General features: G+C 42.1%; 1 protein-coding gene across 1 annotated transcript in view; it reads left to right on the top strand.

Moving 5' to 3' along the window:
• The window catches only part of PDGFRA (platelet derived growth factor receptor alpha), a 52,376-nt gene extending 44,404 nt beyond the window's left edge, over window positions 1-7,972 (top strand). Inside the window, exons 17-21 of the mRNA XM_015406118.1 lie at window positions 1-8; window positions 2,656-2,762; window positions 4,390-4,495; window positions 5,612-5,847; window positions 7,057-7,972. The exon at window positions 1-8 is cut by the window's left edge and continues 97 nt beyond it. Coding sequence (XP_015261604.1) covers window positions 1-8; window positions 2,656-2,762; window positions 4,390-4,495; window positions 5,612-5,847; window positions 7,057-7,204 — 605 coding nt within the window. The 3' untranslated portion in view covers window positions 7,205-7,972. The remainder of the gene's footprint in view (window positions 9-2,655; window positions 2,763-4,389; window positions 4,496-5,611; window positions 5,848-7,056) is intronic.
• The last annotated feature ends 8,895 nt before the right edge of the window (window positions 7,973-16,867 follow it).

Here is a 16,867-nt window from a genome sequence, read left to right as displayed (position 1 = left end):
ATGAGTATCTATAAGAAAGCAGTTAGTCACTGGCAATCTGCAAGTGTGCGCATCTGGAGGCCCAGAGGGAGCCTCCAGAGGCCTGCTGTTACCCTTCCAAACATTTTCTTCTAAAAAGTCGAGAGGTATAAATGCAGGGTGATGGGACATATCCCTAAGTGACCTGGGTGTATCTTTTCCCCAAAGGACAACCAGTAGTTTGATTTCAAAAGACCATACTTTTCTTTGGCTCCTACCCTTAATAATGACAAGTAAAAAGAAGGAGAAAGAAATGTAAGGTCAGGACTCAGTCAGCCTAGCTGAACGACACTGTCAGTGCTAGAGATGTAAAATTTCCGGAAATTTTGAAGGGGAAATTTCCGGGGGGAAACAGAAATTTTCGGAAAAATTGAAAAAAATGCTACATTAGCATTTCATTTGTCTTTTCTAGATTGAAAGTCATTCTGCTACTTTAGGAACATAAAATATGACTATGGACATTTTTACTTGGCATGAAATTATCACAACTAGCATATTAAAAATATAGTGTATCCAAACAATTATTTCGAACAGAATACCCACCCACATGCAAAAACAAAACTGAAACCTTTTTATTTTCTTCTGACAATCGCACCTCCTAAAGGAAGAAATGCATCTTGTTCTTGCATTGGAGGGTTCAGTTTGTAACCTAGGACTTGTTTGTCCTCAGTGCACAGATATTAGATCAATCTGATACCATATATATATATATATTAGAAATGATTTGGAAAATATTTGAACACCTTGTCTTAAAATATTTTATTCATCATGTTAAAATAAAACATTCCATAATCATTTTTTTTCTTTTTTCAATTTTTCCAATTTTTCGGAAAAAAACAAAAAGGCTTCAGGAAAAAATGGAAAAAAACCGTCCGTCCCCCCCCGAAGTTTTCCGTTTTTTTTCTGGGCCTTCACATCTTTAATCAATGCTCCCTCTAAGCTGTGGAGTCTTCTGAGAAAAAATTCTACTTTGTGAGCTACTGGCATTAAAGTTGTGAGCGAGCGATTTGGCTGCTGCATAAATTAGTTTGCTCTGGAGCCATCCTTCCAGAGCTGAGACAAAAATATGTGAGCCAGAGGCTAAAAAACTGTGAGCTAGCTCACACTAACTCGGATTAGAGGGAACACTGAACACTGTAGCCCTGTTCACAAGTTACAATGAATGTACATATGATCCATGTACAGTGTATACCCAAATAGTTCAGGAAAGTGTTTTAAAAAGGAAATGGGACTATGGATTATACCACTATGTACAAGATATATCATCTGTTTACTGCACATATTGTCATATGTCATTATTTTCTACTGATGTAATACCATTTTTTTCATTATATCCATACTCTGTATCATGCCTAATATGCGATGAATATTCAGATTTCAGTAACCCTAGTCCTAGTACATTGCTCATTCGATCACTCCTCATATTGATGGTTATTGACCTACACTGTGCTTATTAGATGTGTCTTTGTATGGATTGCTATCGGTTTTCCATTTTGAATCTCAGTGCGAAACATGGACTATAAATGCAGTAAACTACGTGTTTCAGAAGGATGTAACGCTGCTTCAGATTGCATTGTAAATGTTGGTGGCTTTGCAAATTGTGAGAAAGCACAAAAGTCATGCTACTCATTTTTGAACTTATGTGGTGAAACAAGGAAAAAGTCTATTAGTGTTTTGTGCTTTAAAAATCTGCCACAAAGCCATCCTGTGCCAAAAAAGTTTAATTCTTCCACCATGAAATGTGAATTATTTATTTATTTATTATCAAACTTTTGAATTACCCAATCCCTGCTACTACAGCAGGGGCATAGCCAGAAAATGTTGGGCGGTGGGGCATTGGCAAATCGGGGTGTGTGGGGGGGAACGGGGGGGGGAGAGAGCCCATTGGCAGGAGGGTGAAGAAGAGAAGGGTCTTTCCTTACCTGCCTGCACAACTCCCACAGTGGGAGTTGTGGGGCATGGGCCACGAGCAGTGTTCCCTCTAAGCTGAGTTAGTGTGAGCTAGCTCACAGTTTTTTAGCCACCAGCTCACACATTTTTGCCTTAGTTCAGGAAGGAGGGCTCCAGAGCAAACTGATTTATGCCAAATGGCTTGCTCACAACTTTAATGCCAGCAGCTCACAAAGTAGCATTTCTGCTCACAAGACTCCACAGCTTAGAGGGAACATTGGCTACGACTGAGGGGGCACTGCCCGTAAATGCCCCACTGTGGCTACGGGCCTGTACTGCAGGGTTCTGGGTGATATACAACATATAATAAAAACATTAAAACCATAAAATATGTACATAAATAATACTGATACGGTAACCTAAAAAGATCAAGTGACGAGAATCACAATTTCTTCCCAGTTCTGGACTGCGACCACCTCGTGGGTATGGGGAGGGGGGAGCAAAGCAGTCTAATGGAGAGGAGACTAGGAGGAGTAAGAGGAGGGATATGGCCATGTTACAACAAATGATGCAAGAATAAGGCTACATTACAGCAAAACGTTTCTGTCTTGATGTTGTTTTACAAAGATTTTTCAGAAGGTGCAGAATCTTTTTTTGGATGCATGTTGGACCTTGTAATATTCTGACTTGGAGTCTGTGTTCTAAAAAGTAGTTGCGATGGCCCTTCAAATGACCCCTTGTTGCTTATCTTTAGGTGGCACTCCTTATCCTGGCATGATGGTTGACTCAACGTTCTATAACAAAATTAAAAGTGGCTATCGAATGGCAAAACCTGACCATGCTACTAATGAGGTGTACGTATTCTCTTTATGTCCCTCTTCTGTACCTCTGTTCCTCAGTGACATGGGGAGGAGACGGATGTGATATGGATAGAGCAATAGGGATGAACGGGAAGCTTTTTTGTTGCATTAAGTCCATACGTACCTCCAGGGCTTTTTTTTGTAGAAAAAGCCCAGCAGGAACTCATTAGCATAATAGGCCATACGCAACAGCAGGAACTCATTAGCATATTAGGCCACACCCATGACAGCACAGCTCATTAGCCTATTAGGCCACCCCCCCATGTTACCAGAAGTGTGGTTATCCAGCCACACCCACCTTTTGCTTCTTATTCTGTTTACCTTGTTTGTTGTCAAAACCCAGAGCTTTTTTTGTAGCAGGAACTCCTTTGCATGTTAGGCAACACACCCGTAATGTAGCCAATCCTAATGAGTTCCTGCTGTTGGGTGTGGCCTATTATGCTAATGAGTTCCTGCTGGGTGTGGTCAATTTAGGAGCCAGCCGGAACTCCGTTCCTGTGCGTTCCTGCCCAAAAATAGCCCTGCATACCACATCCTTTGAGGGTCTGGGGTTCAAACAAGATATTACATTTTTTGACAAGTCATGTCTGGGTTCCCCCAACCCAACTCACTTTCCCCTCAGTCCTACAATAGCTGTGGAGAACTCAGCTTCCAAGCACCATAAGGCCCTGATTTAGATGAGGACCAAAGCATGGGGGGGAGGGGCTTAAGCCTGACCCAACTTTGTTCCCCACAGCTGCCATCTGACTGAGGGAAAAGCAAGTTTCCCCAGGTCAAATTTGAAGCTGAAGCCAAAGTTGCATGGTGCTGGCCAATGTTCCCTCTAATCTGTGGAGTCTTATGAGCAAAAATTCTACTTTGTGAGCCCCTGGCATTAAAGTTGTGGGCCAGCAATTTGGCTACTGCATAAATTAGTTTGCTCTGGAGCCCTCCTTCCTGAACTGAGACAAAAATGTGTGAGCCAGATGCTAAAAAACTGTGAGCTAGCTCACATCAACTCAGCTTAGAGGGAACACTGGTGCTGGCTGTCTCACCCCTACAACGTCACTCCTCAAAACTCTACCAATCTCCAAAGCCATTTTGAATGTTTCTTTTAAAAATATCCTTTTCTATATTTAAAAAGTTTACAGATAAATAGTTAAATGTTTACATGCTGCTTTTAAAACATTAAAAAGCAGACAGCTCAGCTGACCGTAGGGTCTCCAGACTGCATAAATGGCTTATTATCTATTTAAAACATTTATTCCACTTCTCCTGGAGAATATGGCTGCTTTGGAAGGTGGACTGCGTGGCATCATACCCCACCAAGGACCCTCCCCTCTTTAAACCCCACTCTTCCAGGCTTCATCCCCAGATCTCCAGGTATCTCCAGACCCAGAGTTGGCAACCCTAGATAGACAGGAGTTGTGCAAGAATGATTGCTGAGCCAATATTCAATTCATTGGTGATTTTAGTTGGGACACTGGAGGCTGAGCTCACCCCACAGCTGAGGGACCTGCTGTGGGCTCTCTCTTTCTGTTATGCCTCTCTTCACCTGATCATTGTATCATAAGTTTGCTTCTTAAATTTCCCAGCTCTCAGATCATTCAACTTATTTCTTCCCCTCCCATACCACTCACAGGTATGATATCATGGTCAAATGCTGGAACAGTGAACCTGAGAAAAGACCTTCCTTTTACCTCTTGAGTGAAATAGTTGAAAATCTGTTGCCTGGAGAATACAAGAAGGTTTGTTCTTTTGGAACTTCACTTTCCCTCCAGGAGAATATGCTACTCTCTTGTGCCAGCGGTTCTTAGATCTCGTTGAAAGAATTAGATGTTTTAGGATGGCACAGCAGAAAACAATGTGGAGACAAAAAACGGAGCAGAGGTCCATCAGTGGCTATTAGCCACAAGGTATAAATAGGAACTCTCGGTCTGGGGCAAGTGATACTCTGTATTCATGGTGCTTGGGAGGGCAACAGGAGGAGGGCTTCTAGTGTCCTGGCCCCACTGGTGGACCTCCTAATGGCACCTGGTATTTTTGGCCACTGTGTGACACAGAGTGTTGGACTGGATGGGCCATTTACCTGATCCAACATTGGTTCCTCTTATGTTCTTATGTGATTTCTTGGTTTCTAGCTCTTAGGCCCCTGTGCTATTTTGGCTCTGTTAATGTCACATTATCATTTACTTGCTATTTCCTATATACTGGTTCTTTGCTGATTTTTTTAAAATGCCATCTAGTTTCATCTGACTTACGGTGACCCTGAAGGGTTTTTAAAGCAAGAGAAGAACAGAGGTGGTTTTCCATTGCCTCCCTTCACATAGTAACACTTGGTGGTCTCTCATCCAAGTATTAACCATGGCTGACCCTGCTTAGCTTTTGAGCTCTGATGAGATTTCAGGCTAGCCTGAGCTATCCAGGTCAGGGCTCCATGCAGATAGGCCCATTTACTCATAGAACCTGTAAGGTAACCTGTAAGGTAATGTTTCTGTGGCATAATCTCATGTGGTCTGAAACACAGAGGTACACACAGCCACTCGGTTCTCCCTAAAGGTGCACCTCATCTTATCAAGCACGGGGGTGAATCAATTCTCAAACACTCTGAATTTAAAACAATTTAAAAAAAACAACTCCCCTTGCACCAAATTTTTCTTTTAAAAATCTTACTGGGGGACAGTATTCAGCAAGGTTTTAAAGAGAAGGCTGCCTACTGGGCTGGTGTGGTCTTTGCCATGATCAGTGGGGAAGGTGAAATATAAATACTTTTAATAAATAAAATCAAAATCGGCAAAAGTACAGGATGATGGGGAAAGGTGTCATAAGCAATCCAACTGACGTTGCAAAAATAAACGTTTTAGAGTTACGAGAGGATTCACTTGGACTTTCTGAAGAGCGACCATCCTGCTGTCACGCGCATGAGAGCTGACTGCGACAACACCTACATTGGCGTCACTTACAAGAATGAAGACAAACTGAAGGACCGGGAGAGTGGATTTGATGAACAAAGACTCAGCGCCGACAGCGGCTACATAATCCCCCTGCCTGATATTGACCCTGTTTCCGATGACGAGCTCGGCAAAAGAAATAGGCACAGGTAAATGTCGACTGATGCTTTGGATTCTGGCCTTGTTTACCCATGCAAGTGAGTGCATACAGCTGTTTGGTGTAGTGGGTGATTGTGTGGACTCTAATCTGGGAGAACCGGGTTTGATTCTCCACTCCTCCACTTGCAGCTGCTGGATGATCTTGGGCAAGCCATAGTTCTGTCAGAACTGTTCTTGAAAGAGCTCTCTCAGCCCCACCTACCTCACAGGGTGTCTGTTGTGGGGAGGGGAAGGGAAAGGAGATTGTAAGGTGCTCTGAGACTCTTAGTGAAGGGCGGGGTATAAATCCAATCTCCTCTTCTTCTCTCCTCCTCCTCTTCTTCTTCAAATATCTTTAACTTCCTTGATTAGTGACTTGGTAAGCAGATGCTTACCACTGTAATTTACCATCCCATGTAAAGTCCTAGTGGGTAAACTGGCCTACTGAATTGTCCCTGCAGAGATGAGGACATCACTGAATTCTTCCTCCTGTTTTCCCCCAATTTCTGATCAGGTATAGAAGTCTGCAAGGACTCTACCTAGTCCACAGTAAGCAGCCCAAGAAGGCCGGCCATATGATTGAAGGGTGTACCCAAGAACAGTCCACTCCCTAGAATCCTCTGCAACATGGCACAACATGGCTTGGGGAAAACTCAGAGCCAAACTACAAGTGACAGCGGACACAGGTCCGTCCCATGGCTGCTGAAGCCATTTTAAAAGTGTTTGCGTTTTTTTAAAAATTGCTGAGAGCTTCCAAATTTGGACTGGGTGTGTGGCACAGTGGCCCCAGGAGCTCTTGTTGCCTGCCTGCCTTTTCAGGTGCTGAAACAGCCCTTCCCCACGGCTGTTTCTGCACTTGAAAACATTGGTGGGAGGTGTGTGGACAAGAGCTCCTGGGGCCACCATGCCACAAGCCTGATATGGATTGGGCCTTGCCGCTATTTTTAAAGAACTACACATGCTTTTAAAATGGCACTGGCAGCCATCATCACTTGCTGTTTGGCCCTCACAAGCTGATGTTCCCCAGAGGCATTTGAAAATAAAAGCACTAAAGCACCAGGAAGCTTTTATCTGATTCCAAAACCAGGGATATAATTTGGCCGAATGCCTCGGTAGGACTTCTGCTGACCCCAGAAATCTCAAGTATGTTTTCCACAGTATGTTTTCCACAGTGCATGTTTACCTTCCTAATTAGTTTCCTCTGCGGTCTTCTTAAACAGTTCCCAGACGTCTGAAGAAAGTGCCATTGAAACCGGCTCTAGCAGTTCTACGTTCGTCAAGCAAGACGACGAGACCATTGACGATATTGACATTATCGATGACATAGGAATGGATTCTTCAGAACTGGTTGAGGACAGCTTCCTGTAACTCTGAAGGAAGTGGTGGACATCTTTGGGGCTGTGAGAAGCAACCACAAAGACGTTCAACCTACGACTCATGGACTTTTTGACTGCCGAAGGAAAACCACTTTATGAGATGGCAACGTCAGCTGAAATAATCAGAGGCACAGAGGATCTTGTCCTGGTTTGGGAAATAACTTTTGGAAGCCAGCTTTGGAGCATTGCGTTTTGCGGTACTTTGGTCGCATATCAGTACTGCTTCCGGCTTTAATAGGTAGATGGATAAAGAAAAAGATCAATGACAATCCAGTTTGCATTTCAAGGGCATTTACGACTCAGAAGGATAAAGTTTCCACTATGGTGAAACAGCACCAATGTAACTGTGTACATACCTGTCCTTACCAGGATATTTTTGATTTGTATGGAATATACTCCCCCTCCGCAGAAGACCACTCAAGATTCTACGTATTTTTCCCCTTCAGTCTTCATCACAAGCTGCTGTTGAACAATCTCATGAGGTGAAGGACATGCAATCAAGAAACCCCTTTTGATACTCAAAGGAATTGGTACTGGATAACACTTAACCTTCCACAGCTAATACAAATAAAAGGGAACTATAGACATTTCCAAACTGTATACAATAGCTTAGTAAATCTAGTGACTTAATAACCATAGAGGAATAGCTGTTTACCTCTTGCTACTGTCTTCAGTATCACTAAGTATAGTTTATAACTACTCATTGTCCTTCAGTAAAAACACAGTGTTTAGAAGACCTTTACTAATGAACTAAAGAGATTTCCGATTTACAAGAAACAACTTTTCTATTTGATTAACACCTTTGGTGAATTAAAACTAGTTTAGTATATAGGAGAAGCTAAGTGTATTCTATGGAATTCAGATATAACTTTTCATCTTTAGCAGTATGGCATTCCTAATGTGATAAATTTATATTGCTAGTGAATCCTCTTTTTGATTCAGTGGAACTTTTAAACAGTTGAAGTTATTTTTAAATTTTCCTATTTGCGATCAGGTTTCTCCGGTTATTGTACAATGAATGTGTGGCTAATCAATCAATAGCAAGGCTGCTGGGAGTGTTCAAGAAATATACTGCACACCTGAAATTTTACTTTGGGTTACATGTGACTAATTGATTTGATATGCCAAATGTGTTTTCTGAAAAAGCTTGTTTTCTGAGCATGGGATTTCCAATTAAAGTCTGTAGCCACTTTGCGAGAGAAGTTCTAGCTTCAGGTATCACATTTTAATGGACAAGAAACTGGATCTTTTGTCCTTGCCGGGTCTACTTATCAAGGGCAACCACAGGAATCTCTCCTAGCCTCTTTCAGAAGAAAAACAATTGCTTTATAAAGTATCCTCATACATTTATGTTTTAAAGCTTGCACCTAACAATATAATGGAAATGCAATCGCTAGGTGTTCGAAAATATCCATGTATTGCACAGGTGCCCTGAATGGGCTGTCCGGATTGGCTGCAGTTCCCTGCAGAGTTTACACTCATTAACAGTCCTGGCTTTGTGATATGTGGAATGGCCCTAAGAGCATTGGGTCTTTTATGCATTTTGTTGCAAGCAAAGAGTTTTGTTATCAGCCCTCTCTTAATCTGTATTTCTTCTGTTTCTGTGGAAGCTGTTTACGATTTAGGCTGTGACATTGTCAGAATCTGTGGGACTCCTTAACTGGAATCAGTCCCACGAAACACAGTGATGGGGAGAGTGTGGTCCATAAAAGAGGTTCTGTCATTTTCGCTGTTATCGTAGCCTCAGCGCTTAATTTCTATAAAGAGAAGCGTCAAGGGCTAAACCAGCCTAGGAGCTGTGCCGTTAACTCTTGAAGCCCAGTCCCTCAGGCCTGAAGCACATTTGCTGACTGGTAGGGAAAGCCACTCTGCACATGATCAGAGTCTGTTACTGCTACACACATATCCTGGGCTTGGACCTGGTACAGAAATCAGATGCCAGACCTGAGTCACAGCATCAATTAAGCCTGACTTGGACCAACATGGAGAGTTACTGGGTTTCCTGTGCAATATGAGCCCCTCAGTTGTTGTTACGTATAGTATAGAGTAGCAATCAGGTACAGGTCAGGGATGAGCAGTTCCTCTCATCAATAAAGTCGATGGGCTTAGAAGAGTGTAATTCTGCTTAGGACATCACTGTGAAAGACCCTTTGGTTTTAGTGGGCAATAGTTATGTTTGTGTTTAATTCTCCCACTGAAAACAGTTCGTCTGAAATGTGCTTCCTTTTGACTGGTTTGTTTCCATGGGGAAAACTGTGGGTAGAATAACTCTTTGTAGCCAAAACACAATATGTTTCTATGCAGCTACTTTGGCAAAATGAGTAAGTCAGGGCCTTGTACAGCATTGGCAGCCTCTCTCTACTCTGCCTGAACAACCCTTGATTTCCACTGTGTGACCATTGGAGACACTTGTGCCTTTACCTACCTGCATTTGTATTGAAAGTGTTCCTCATGTGTTTTTGCACATGGATCAAGTTTTCTGGAGTTTGGCATACTGGCCCTTCATGATGCAATGATATTAGCCACTAAAGGCCCTGATTTGGGCAGCCCAGGCTAGCCCAATCCTGGAAGATTTTGGCAGCTAAGCAGGGTTAGTACTTGGATGGGAGACCGTAAAGAAGTCCAGAGTTGCTACGCAGAGCCAGGCAGTGGCAAACCATCTCTGTTTGCCTCTTGCCTTGAAAACCCTTTGAGGTCGCCATAAGTTGGCTGAGACTTCACAGCACTTTCCACCACCACAACCACTAAAGAATAAGCTACGGTCCATTCCTGATTTCCTTTTGTTTTGTTGGTGGTTTTTTTGTGCTATATCTCACAGATCACCGATATATGTAGCCAGGTTATCGTGCCTGTGGTTGCGATGTATGCACCCATATCGTACTGCACATCTGGATGCTATCCAGTTGCATATTCCCACCTGCATTGTAATGGGGATCAATATTGCAAGCCACTCTCTCCCATCATCTCCCATCACTGCTACAAGTGCAACAGCACCGTTTAGTAGGAGCTAGACTGGGGTTGTTGAGTTTGGAGTCAAGCTCCAGGTGTGGACCAAAACAATTCTCAGATTTATAATCCTATGAAAATGTTCTTGATGCTGCAATAGACTGCACATTGGACAACTTTATGAAGTCAACGTGATTGGTCAAGTGGAGGTCCTGTTGACAAATAACTAGTCTGAAAAAAAATATCTGGATTGTAGTGTTTTGTGTTCTGATAATGTTCTTAGTTAGTACTGTTTTCTTTGTTTGTGGCTCAGTGTGGAGAAGTCTTTGTAATAGAAACGCCCAGCTTCTGCCTGTTCGGTATTTGTATAATGACAATCGATTCTTACATGTGGAACACAACTTTCCCGTTTCAGATGGCTGACCTGTTCCTTACAATGTGGTCTGCAAAATGTACAAAACAGTCCTACAATATAATGAGGGACAAAAGATAAGGTGATGTTATACATCAATTTGTATATATGTATTTTTATATCGACTTTGAGAGTACTGCCAAAACATGTATGACAAGCTGTATCACTGCCTTTGTTTATAATTTTTTAAACTGTGATATATTCCACAAGTTGCTAACTGTTGCACTTTTAAATGTCCAGAATTTATATTTTAGAATGATAAAAAAGAATGCAAGAGTCTCCACATAGGTGGTATTGCAAAATGTTTGAGAACAGCAAGTGAGAAGGAATGATCATCGGTACAATGTGTAATGCAAATGCCCCTGTTTTTATTTTTGTCTTTAAAAACATGTAAATTAAGATCTTTATATTTCAATAAATGATATATAATTTAAAGATAATTCAGATGGTTTTACTCTCTTATTCAGTGGGTTATTTTATTCTGTGTAGCTGGCTCTTATGCATGCACTTCAGTTTAGTTTACTTAAAGCCATCAGACCACATTCATTGAATAGTTATAGAGTCCATAAGCATATATGAACCTTATGATCAAAGAACTCCAATGCATGTTTACTTACATCTATTTCAATGACATCTTCCCAGTAAGTGTGCATAGAACTGCAGCGTTGGGGCTCAATTATATGTTATGGTTGTTTTAAGCATGATTTTTTTTAGTTTAAAAATGCATCTTCCAGGACTACCACATAAAGGAGGAGAACAGCATGAAAGGGGGGTGGGGAAGACTGGAGGATCCTTTTCCACCACAAGAGCTGAGAAAATAGACTCTATCTTCATGCAAGATGAACTGTATCACCCAGCCTATGGAAGGAACGTGAGTTCTAGCCGCTGAGCCTTTCTGCAGTAGAATAAAATCAGTTTCTCCTCTTCTAGGAGTTACTTTCTTGGACTTGTGTGTTTGGTCACTTATCTGGCAGATAGACTTCATCCACTCTGGTCTTGAAACCAGAATAGGAAAGCTTCAGTCCTTTCCTTTCCTCCTATTTTCTTGCTGAGAAAGCTACTCCAGAGTTGCTTTTACCTCTGTGGGGAAAATAAGAGGTACTTTATAAATTTTCTAAACGTACGTTTTCCCCAACAAGAGTAAACACAGCTCGGGAATGAGGGAGGGAGGAGTTCCTGGAGAAAACAGCAAGCAAGGAAAGAGTTGAAGTTTCTTCTAACTTCCTTGGTAAAGCAGTCCTAGAAGCTTAATTTGCAAAAGGGGGGAAATAAACAAACTGTAAAGGGTAAAGCCTTTAGAAGTTTGGTAATGACAAGAAACAGAGGTAGTACAAATGTGCTCGAGGTAGAAGAATTCAAAGTCAAGGGGCTAAACATGGATGCCCTCATTTAGGAATTTTAAACGTTTGTAAGGATACATAGGAGTTTCAGTGTCTGAACACAATTCAGTCCCATGACATGCACAGTTTTGCCAGATCTTTTTTTTAGAAAGGGGCCTCTTTCTTGAAAACCTCTGAAGTGTTAAAAGAAGATGCCGTTGCAGTACCTCCCATGCTGCTCCCATGCTCTGCTACTACTCTGTGCATCCACGTTGTCCACCCATTTCTTCTTGCAGTGGTGCCAAACTCAAGGAAGCAAAGACAGGAGGGCCAGCAAAGTGGTCTGTGTCTCCAACTTCATTCAGTGCCTCAGAGCTAGATCATGTTACAGAGAAGAGGGAAACTTTGAGGGACACAACATACATATGCCATTGATTACTCTTGTGAACATGGCTGCTTATTTAAGGCATACAAAAGTCTGTTTCTGAAACATCTGGCAAAGACCTAGGGCTTATGCACTCCCAGCATGCAGAAACATGTGTAGGATGCCAGTACCTTGCTCTTTGCCTACCTGCAGTGCCAGCTAGTCATGTAGACTTGCAACTAATTCTCATTTCAAGGGCTGAAGGAACTCAGCACACAGATAATGAAAATGCACATGGAAACATAGAATAAGATGCATTTTAATGCTCTCCATAAGTGGGCTTCAGTTGAACATCAGACCTCTCTAATGGGATGGGATTGGGGGTGGTAGAATATATGACTACAGCTAATGAGTTAAAACCATGAGAAGGTTTCAGATGCTTTTGTAGTGTCATAGAAGAGAAAATTCTACTAGGTGAATCACATGAGTCAGACCACTGTCTTATCAAGGTCAGTACTAGCTACTCTAATTGGCAAAGGCAGTCTACAGTCTCAGGTACAGTTCTTTCACATTAGCTAGTACTTTATTGTTTTCACTGGAGATGCTAGAGAACTGGTGGCCTTTGACATGCACAACATATGCTCTGTCTCTGAGTCACAGACCTACTGTTTGTCTCTGGCTACTGTAGCTCTAACCGTAGCTCCTCTATATAACTCTGAAGCTGCAATTCTAGGCAGTGGTTGGGGAAGAGGCTGTGCCTCAGTGATAGAGAAGCGGCTTACCGTGCAGAAGGTCCCAGGTTCAATCTCTGGCATCTCCAACTCAGGATCAGGTTGTAGGCAGTGTTCCCTCTAAGATGAGTTAGTGTGAGCTAGCTCACAGGGGGTTTTTTGCCTCCGGCTCACACATTTTTGCCTCAGCTCGGGAAGGATGGCTCCAGAGCAAACTAATTTATGTAGCAGCCAGATCGCTCGCTCCCAACTTTAATGCCAGCAGCTCACAAAGTGGAATTTTTGCTCACAAGACCCCACAGCTTAGAGGGCACATTAGTTGTAGGTGCCTGAGACCCTGCCTGAGACCCTAGAAAGCTGCTGCCAGTCCGAGCAGACAATACTCACTTTAATGGACCAATGGGCTGATTCCATATAAGGCAGTGTCAATTGTGTGTGATGTGTTAGGTGTGCTTAAATCAACTAATTTTGCTGGGCTCAGACAGGTGAACCATGCGTAATGTTGGGTTAGGAAGAGCACAGATACCTACTTAGGGTCCAGTCCAAGCAAACCTAGATGCAACCATCTCCCAGCTGGGGTTCACCATGGACTGTTGTTCTTTGGTGTGTCTAGGAGTGAACAGATTGTGCTTCTCATGTAAGCAATGCATCTGGCATGGGAATGACTCATGAGACTAACTTTCCCATATCTGAAAAATAAAACATGTGGCTTCCTTTCTGCCAAATTAGCCTCATTTAACTTAGTCTCTCGCCACACTGTTTAACTTGTCTGCCTCTGCTGTTTCATAAGAAGAGTAAGGGCCTGTTCCATCCTTTAACTCTCTGACCACATAAGCATTTCTTTAAAAAACAAAAGGTTAGATGTTGCAATGTCTGTCTACTCCCTTTTGCCTGAGATATTGACAAGAGCCACTCTGTGGTGACCTATTTACTGGGAGCCAGACCATTTCAGTTCCCTCTAGGCAACTGGAGACTCACATGTCCAGTTTCAGAGTAATCTACGCATGCAGAAGACCCCCCCCATTTTACCTCATTTTTTTTTATCATGCTCCAGAAATTCAAGGCAATATACATCTCTCTCACACATACAGCCAAATGTGCACATATGGGCATATGCATGTGCACACACATAATCCTGTGGGTGATGTTGGGGTGAGATGTAGTGCCTCGCCCAAGGTCATCCTGTGATAGGTGAATGGGGATCTGAAATTTCGTCTCCTTGGTATAAATCGTACACTACTCTAACACTAGTCTAACTCCTGTGGTAGTGGGCAGTGTTCCCTCTAAGCTGAGTTAGGGTGAGCTGGCTCACAGTTTTTTAGCCTCCAGCTCACACATTTTTGTCTTAGCTCAGGAAGGATGGTTCCAGAGCAAACTAATTTATGCAGTAGCCAAATCGCCCACTCACAACTTTAATGCCAGCAGCTCACAAAGTAGAATTTTTGCTCACAAAACTCTACAGCTTAGAGGGAACATTGGTAGTGGGTACAATACCTGAGGATCTTCCTAATTGGGCTCCCATATCAGAGAAGGATGTATGTAGTATGATTCATCATATGCAATCTGGTAAGGCTCCAGGCTCGGATAGGGTCGGAATGACTTATTTAAGATTCAGAAGAGGATTATCCACCATTGACCACTGCTTAATTCTTCTCCACTTAGCAGAAAAGTATACAGCTATGCCAAAGGGGAAGCTGTATGTGTCACTTATGGACCTCAAGGGTGCATTTGATTCAGTCAGTCAGACAAAGCAATGGGAGAAACTGGGGGGGGGGGCTTATCAATTGATAAAAGACTACTTTGGTTAACCAAGATATTGTACACTAATACTACCGCTGCTCAGGTTTGATGTTGTGATGTGGGGCAACTCTCAGATAGTTTTAGTTTTGATAAGGGGGTTAGATAAGGTTGTTTTCTTGCTTCCCTCCTTTTTAATTTATATTTAAATGATCTGATGTTCAGGTTCTCATCCCAGGAGTTTTATGCCCCCAGATTAGCTACAAAGGAATTACCACTGCTGCTTTATTTCTTGTACTAAGATTGTTCTGAAGAGATGTCTGAGATGTTTCTAAATTACAGTTTAGGAGTTGCAAATAAACTACAATAAATCTAAAATGCTGGTTTTCTCCAAAGTTAGCAATTTAAGACTTTTTAAATGGATTGTAGCAAACTTTCATATTGACCAAGTTAGGGAGTTTTGTTGCTTGGGAACTGTTTTCTTTTCAAACCTGTCTTGGTCTCCTCGGTTTAAGTTTGCAGTGAATAAGATTAAGCCTATTACTGGAGTGACCTTACATTACTTTTCTCCAGAGGAGGAAGATATAGCCCTGGTGCAATTCAGGTGTTCAGTTCAAAAAATAATTTCATAGATACTCTATGATGTTGCTATCTAGATCTTGGTAATCTCAGGACCTATTGATTATCCCCTTTGTTAGTTTTTGCATAGGATAATGAGTATCCCTCAATGTGTTTCAGATGTGTCTCTCAGAGCTGAACAAGGCCAAAAGTCATTGGAAGCTAGAGCATGGCTTAGTACTTTTGAGCTTAGAATAAAGACTACCTTTGCCGTAGAAGTGGATGGATTGCTATTTTGTCTCAAACAACAAGAAGAAGAGATTGGATTTACACCCTGCCCTTCACTCAGAGTCTCAAAGCAGTTTACAAAGTCCCCTCCCCACAACAGACACCCTGTGAGGTAGGCAGGGCTGAGAGAGCTCTTTCCAGAGCTGTCTTTGAGAGAAGAGATCTGACAAAACTATGGCTTGCCCAAGGTCATCCAGCAGCTGCAAGTCAAGGGGGGAAGTGGGGAATCAAACCCAGTTCTCCCAAATTAGAGTCTGCACACTTAACCACTATATCAAACTGCTTATGGATGTCATGACACCAGGTTACCCCCACAATGTCTATTGGCCGAGGTGATAGGAAATAAAAGGAATTTAGCTATATCCAATTGGAAAAATAACCCTTTTGGTACCATAAATTTGTGGCACTGGAATAAAAGGACCCTGGGTTCTGGATCAGTAGCTTGCTCCAACTACTAAAAACAGAATTTAGAAATTTATTTACAAAAGATAGACATACATAGAAACATACAAGTAGGGGAAAGGAGTGTACAATGGGACAAAGACAAAAAACAATAAACCTAACTAACTAGCCTCTAGACATTGACCCTGAGTGGCTTATAGCTCCAAAGCAGATGTGTTGAATAGCAGTCTTCCCAGCAGCAACGGTGTAAGAGCAGAAGTCTTGAAGAGTGTGAAGATCTTTTTTTCCAGCTTCATGACCACTTCCTGACATGCTATATTCTTCTGTGATGTTCTGGTTTCTTCATTCTTGCCCTATATGCTAGTTTATCTGTCACTTTGCTAATTGAGTGACCAATCAGAATGATCAATCAATTGATCTAGCTGAGCTGAGCTGAATCTAGATCTTCAGTTGTCAATTAAACTACAATAAATCTAAAATGCTGGTTCTCTCCAAAGTTAGCAATTTAAGACTTTTAAAATGGATTGTAGCAAGCTTTCATATTGACCAAGTTAGGAAGTTTGGTTGCTTGGGAACTGTTTTCTTTTCAAACCTGTCTTGGTCTCCTCGGTTTAAGTTTGCAGTGAATAAGATTAAGCCTATTACTGGAGTGACCTTACATTACTTTTCTCCAGAGGAGGAAGTTATATCCCTGGTGCAATTCAGGTGTTCAGTTCAAAAAATAATTTCACAGCTACTCTATGGTGTTGCTATCTGGATCTTGGTAATCTCAGGACCTATTGATTATCCCCTTTGTTAGTTTTTGCATAGGATAATGAGTATCCCTCAATGTGTTTCAGATGTGTCTCTCAGAGCTGAACAAGGCCAAAAGTCATTGGAAGCTAGAGCATGGCTTAGT

The sequence above is a fragment of the Gekko japonicus genome, unplaced genomic scaffold, assembly GCF_001447785.1.
Source record: "Gekko japonicus isolate JY-2015 unplaced genomic scaffold, Gekko_japonicus_V1.1 scaffold896, whole genome shotgun sequence".
NCBI classification, from domain to species: Eukaryota; Metazoa; Chordata; class Lepidosauria; order Squamata; family Gekkonidae; genus Gekko; species Gekko japonicus.
The sequence above is the reverse complement of the archived record's forward strand: the minus strand, read 5'-3'. Positions and strand labels throughout refer to the sequence as shown.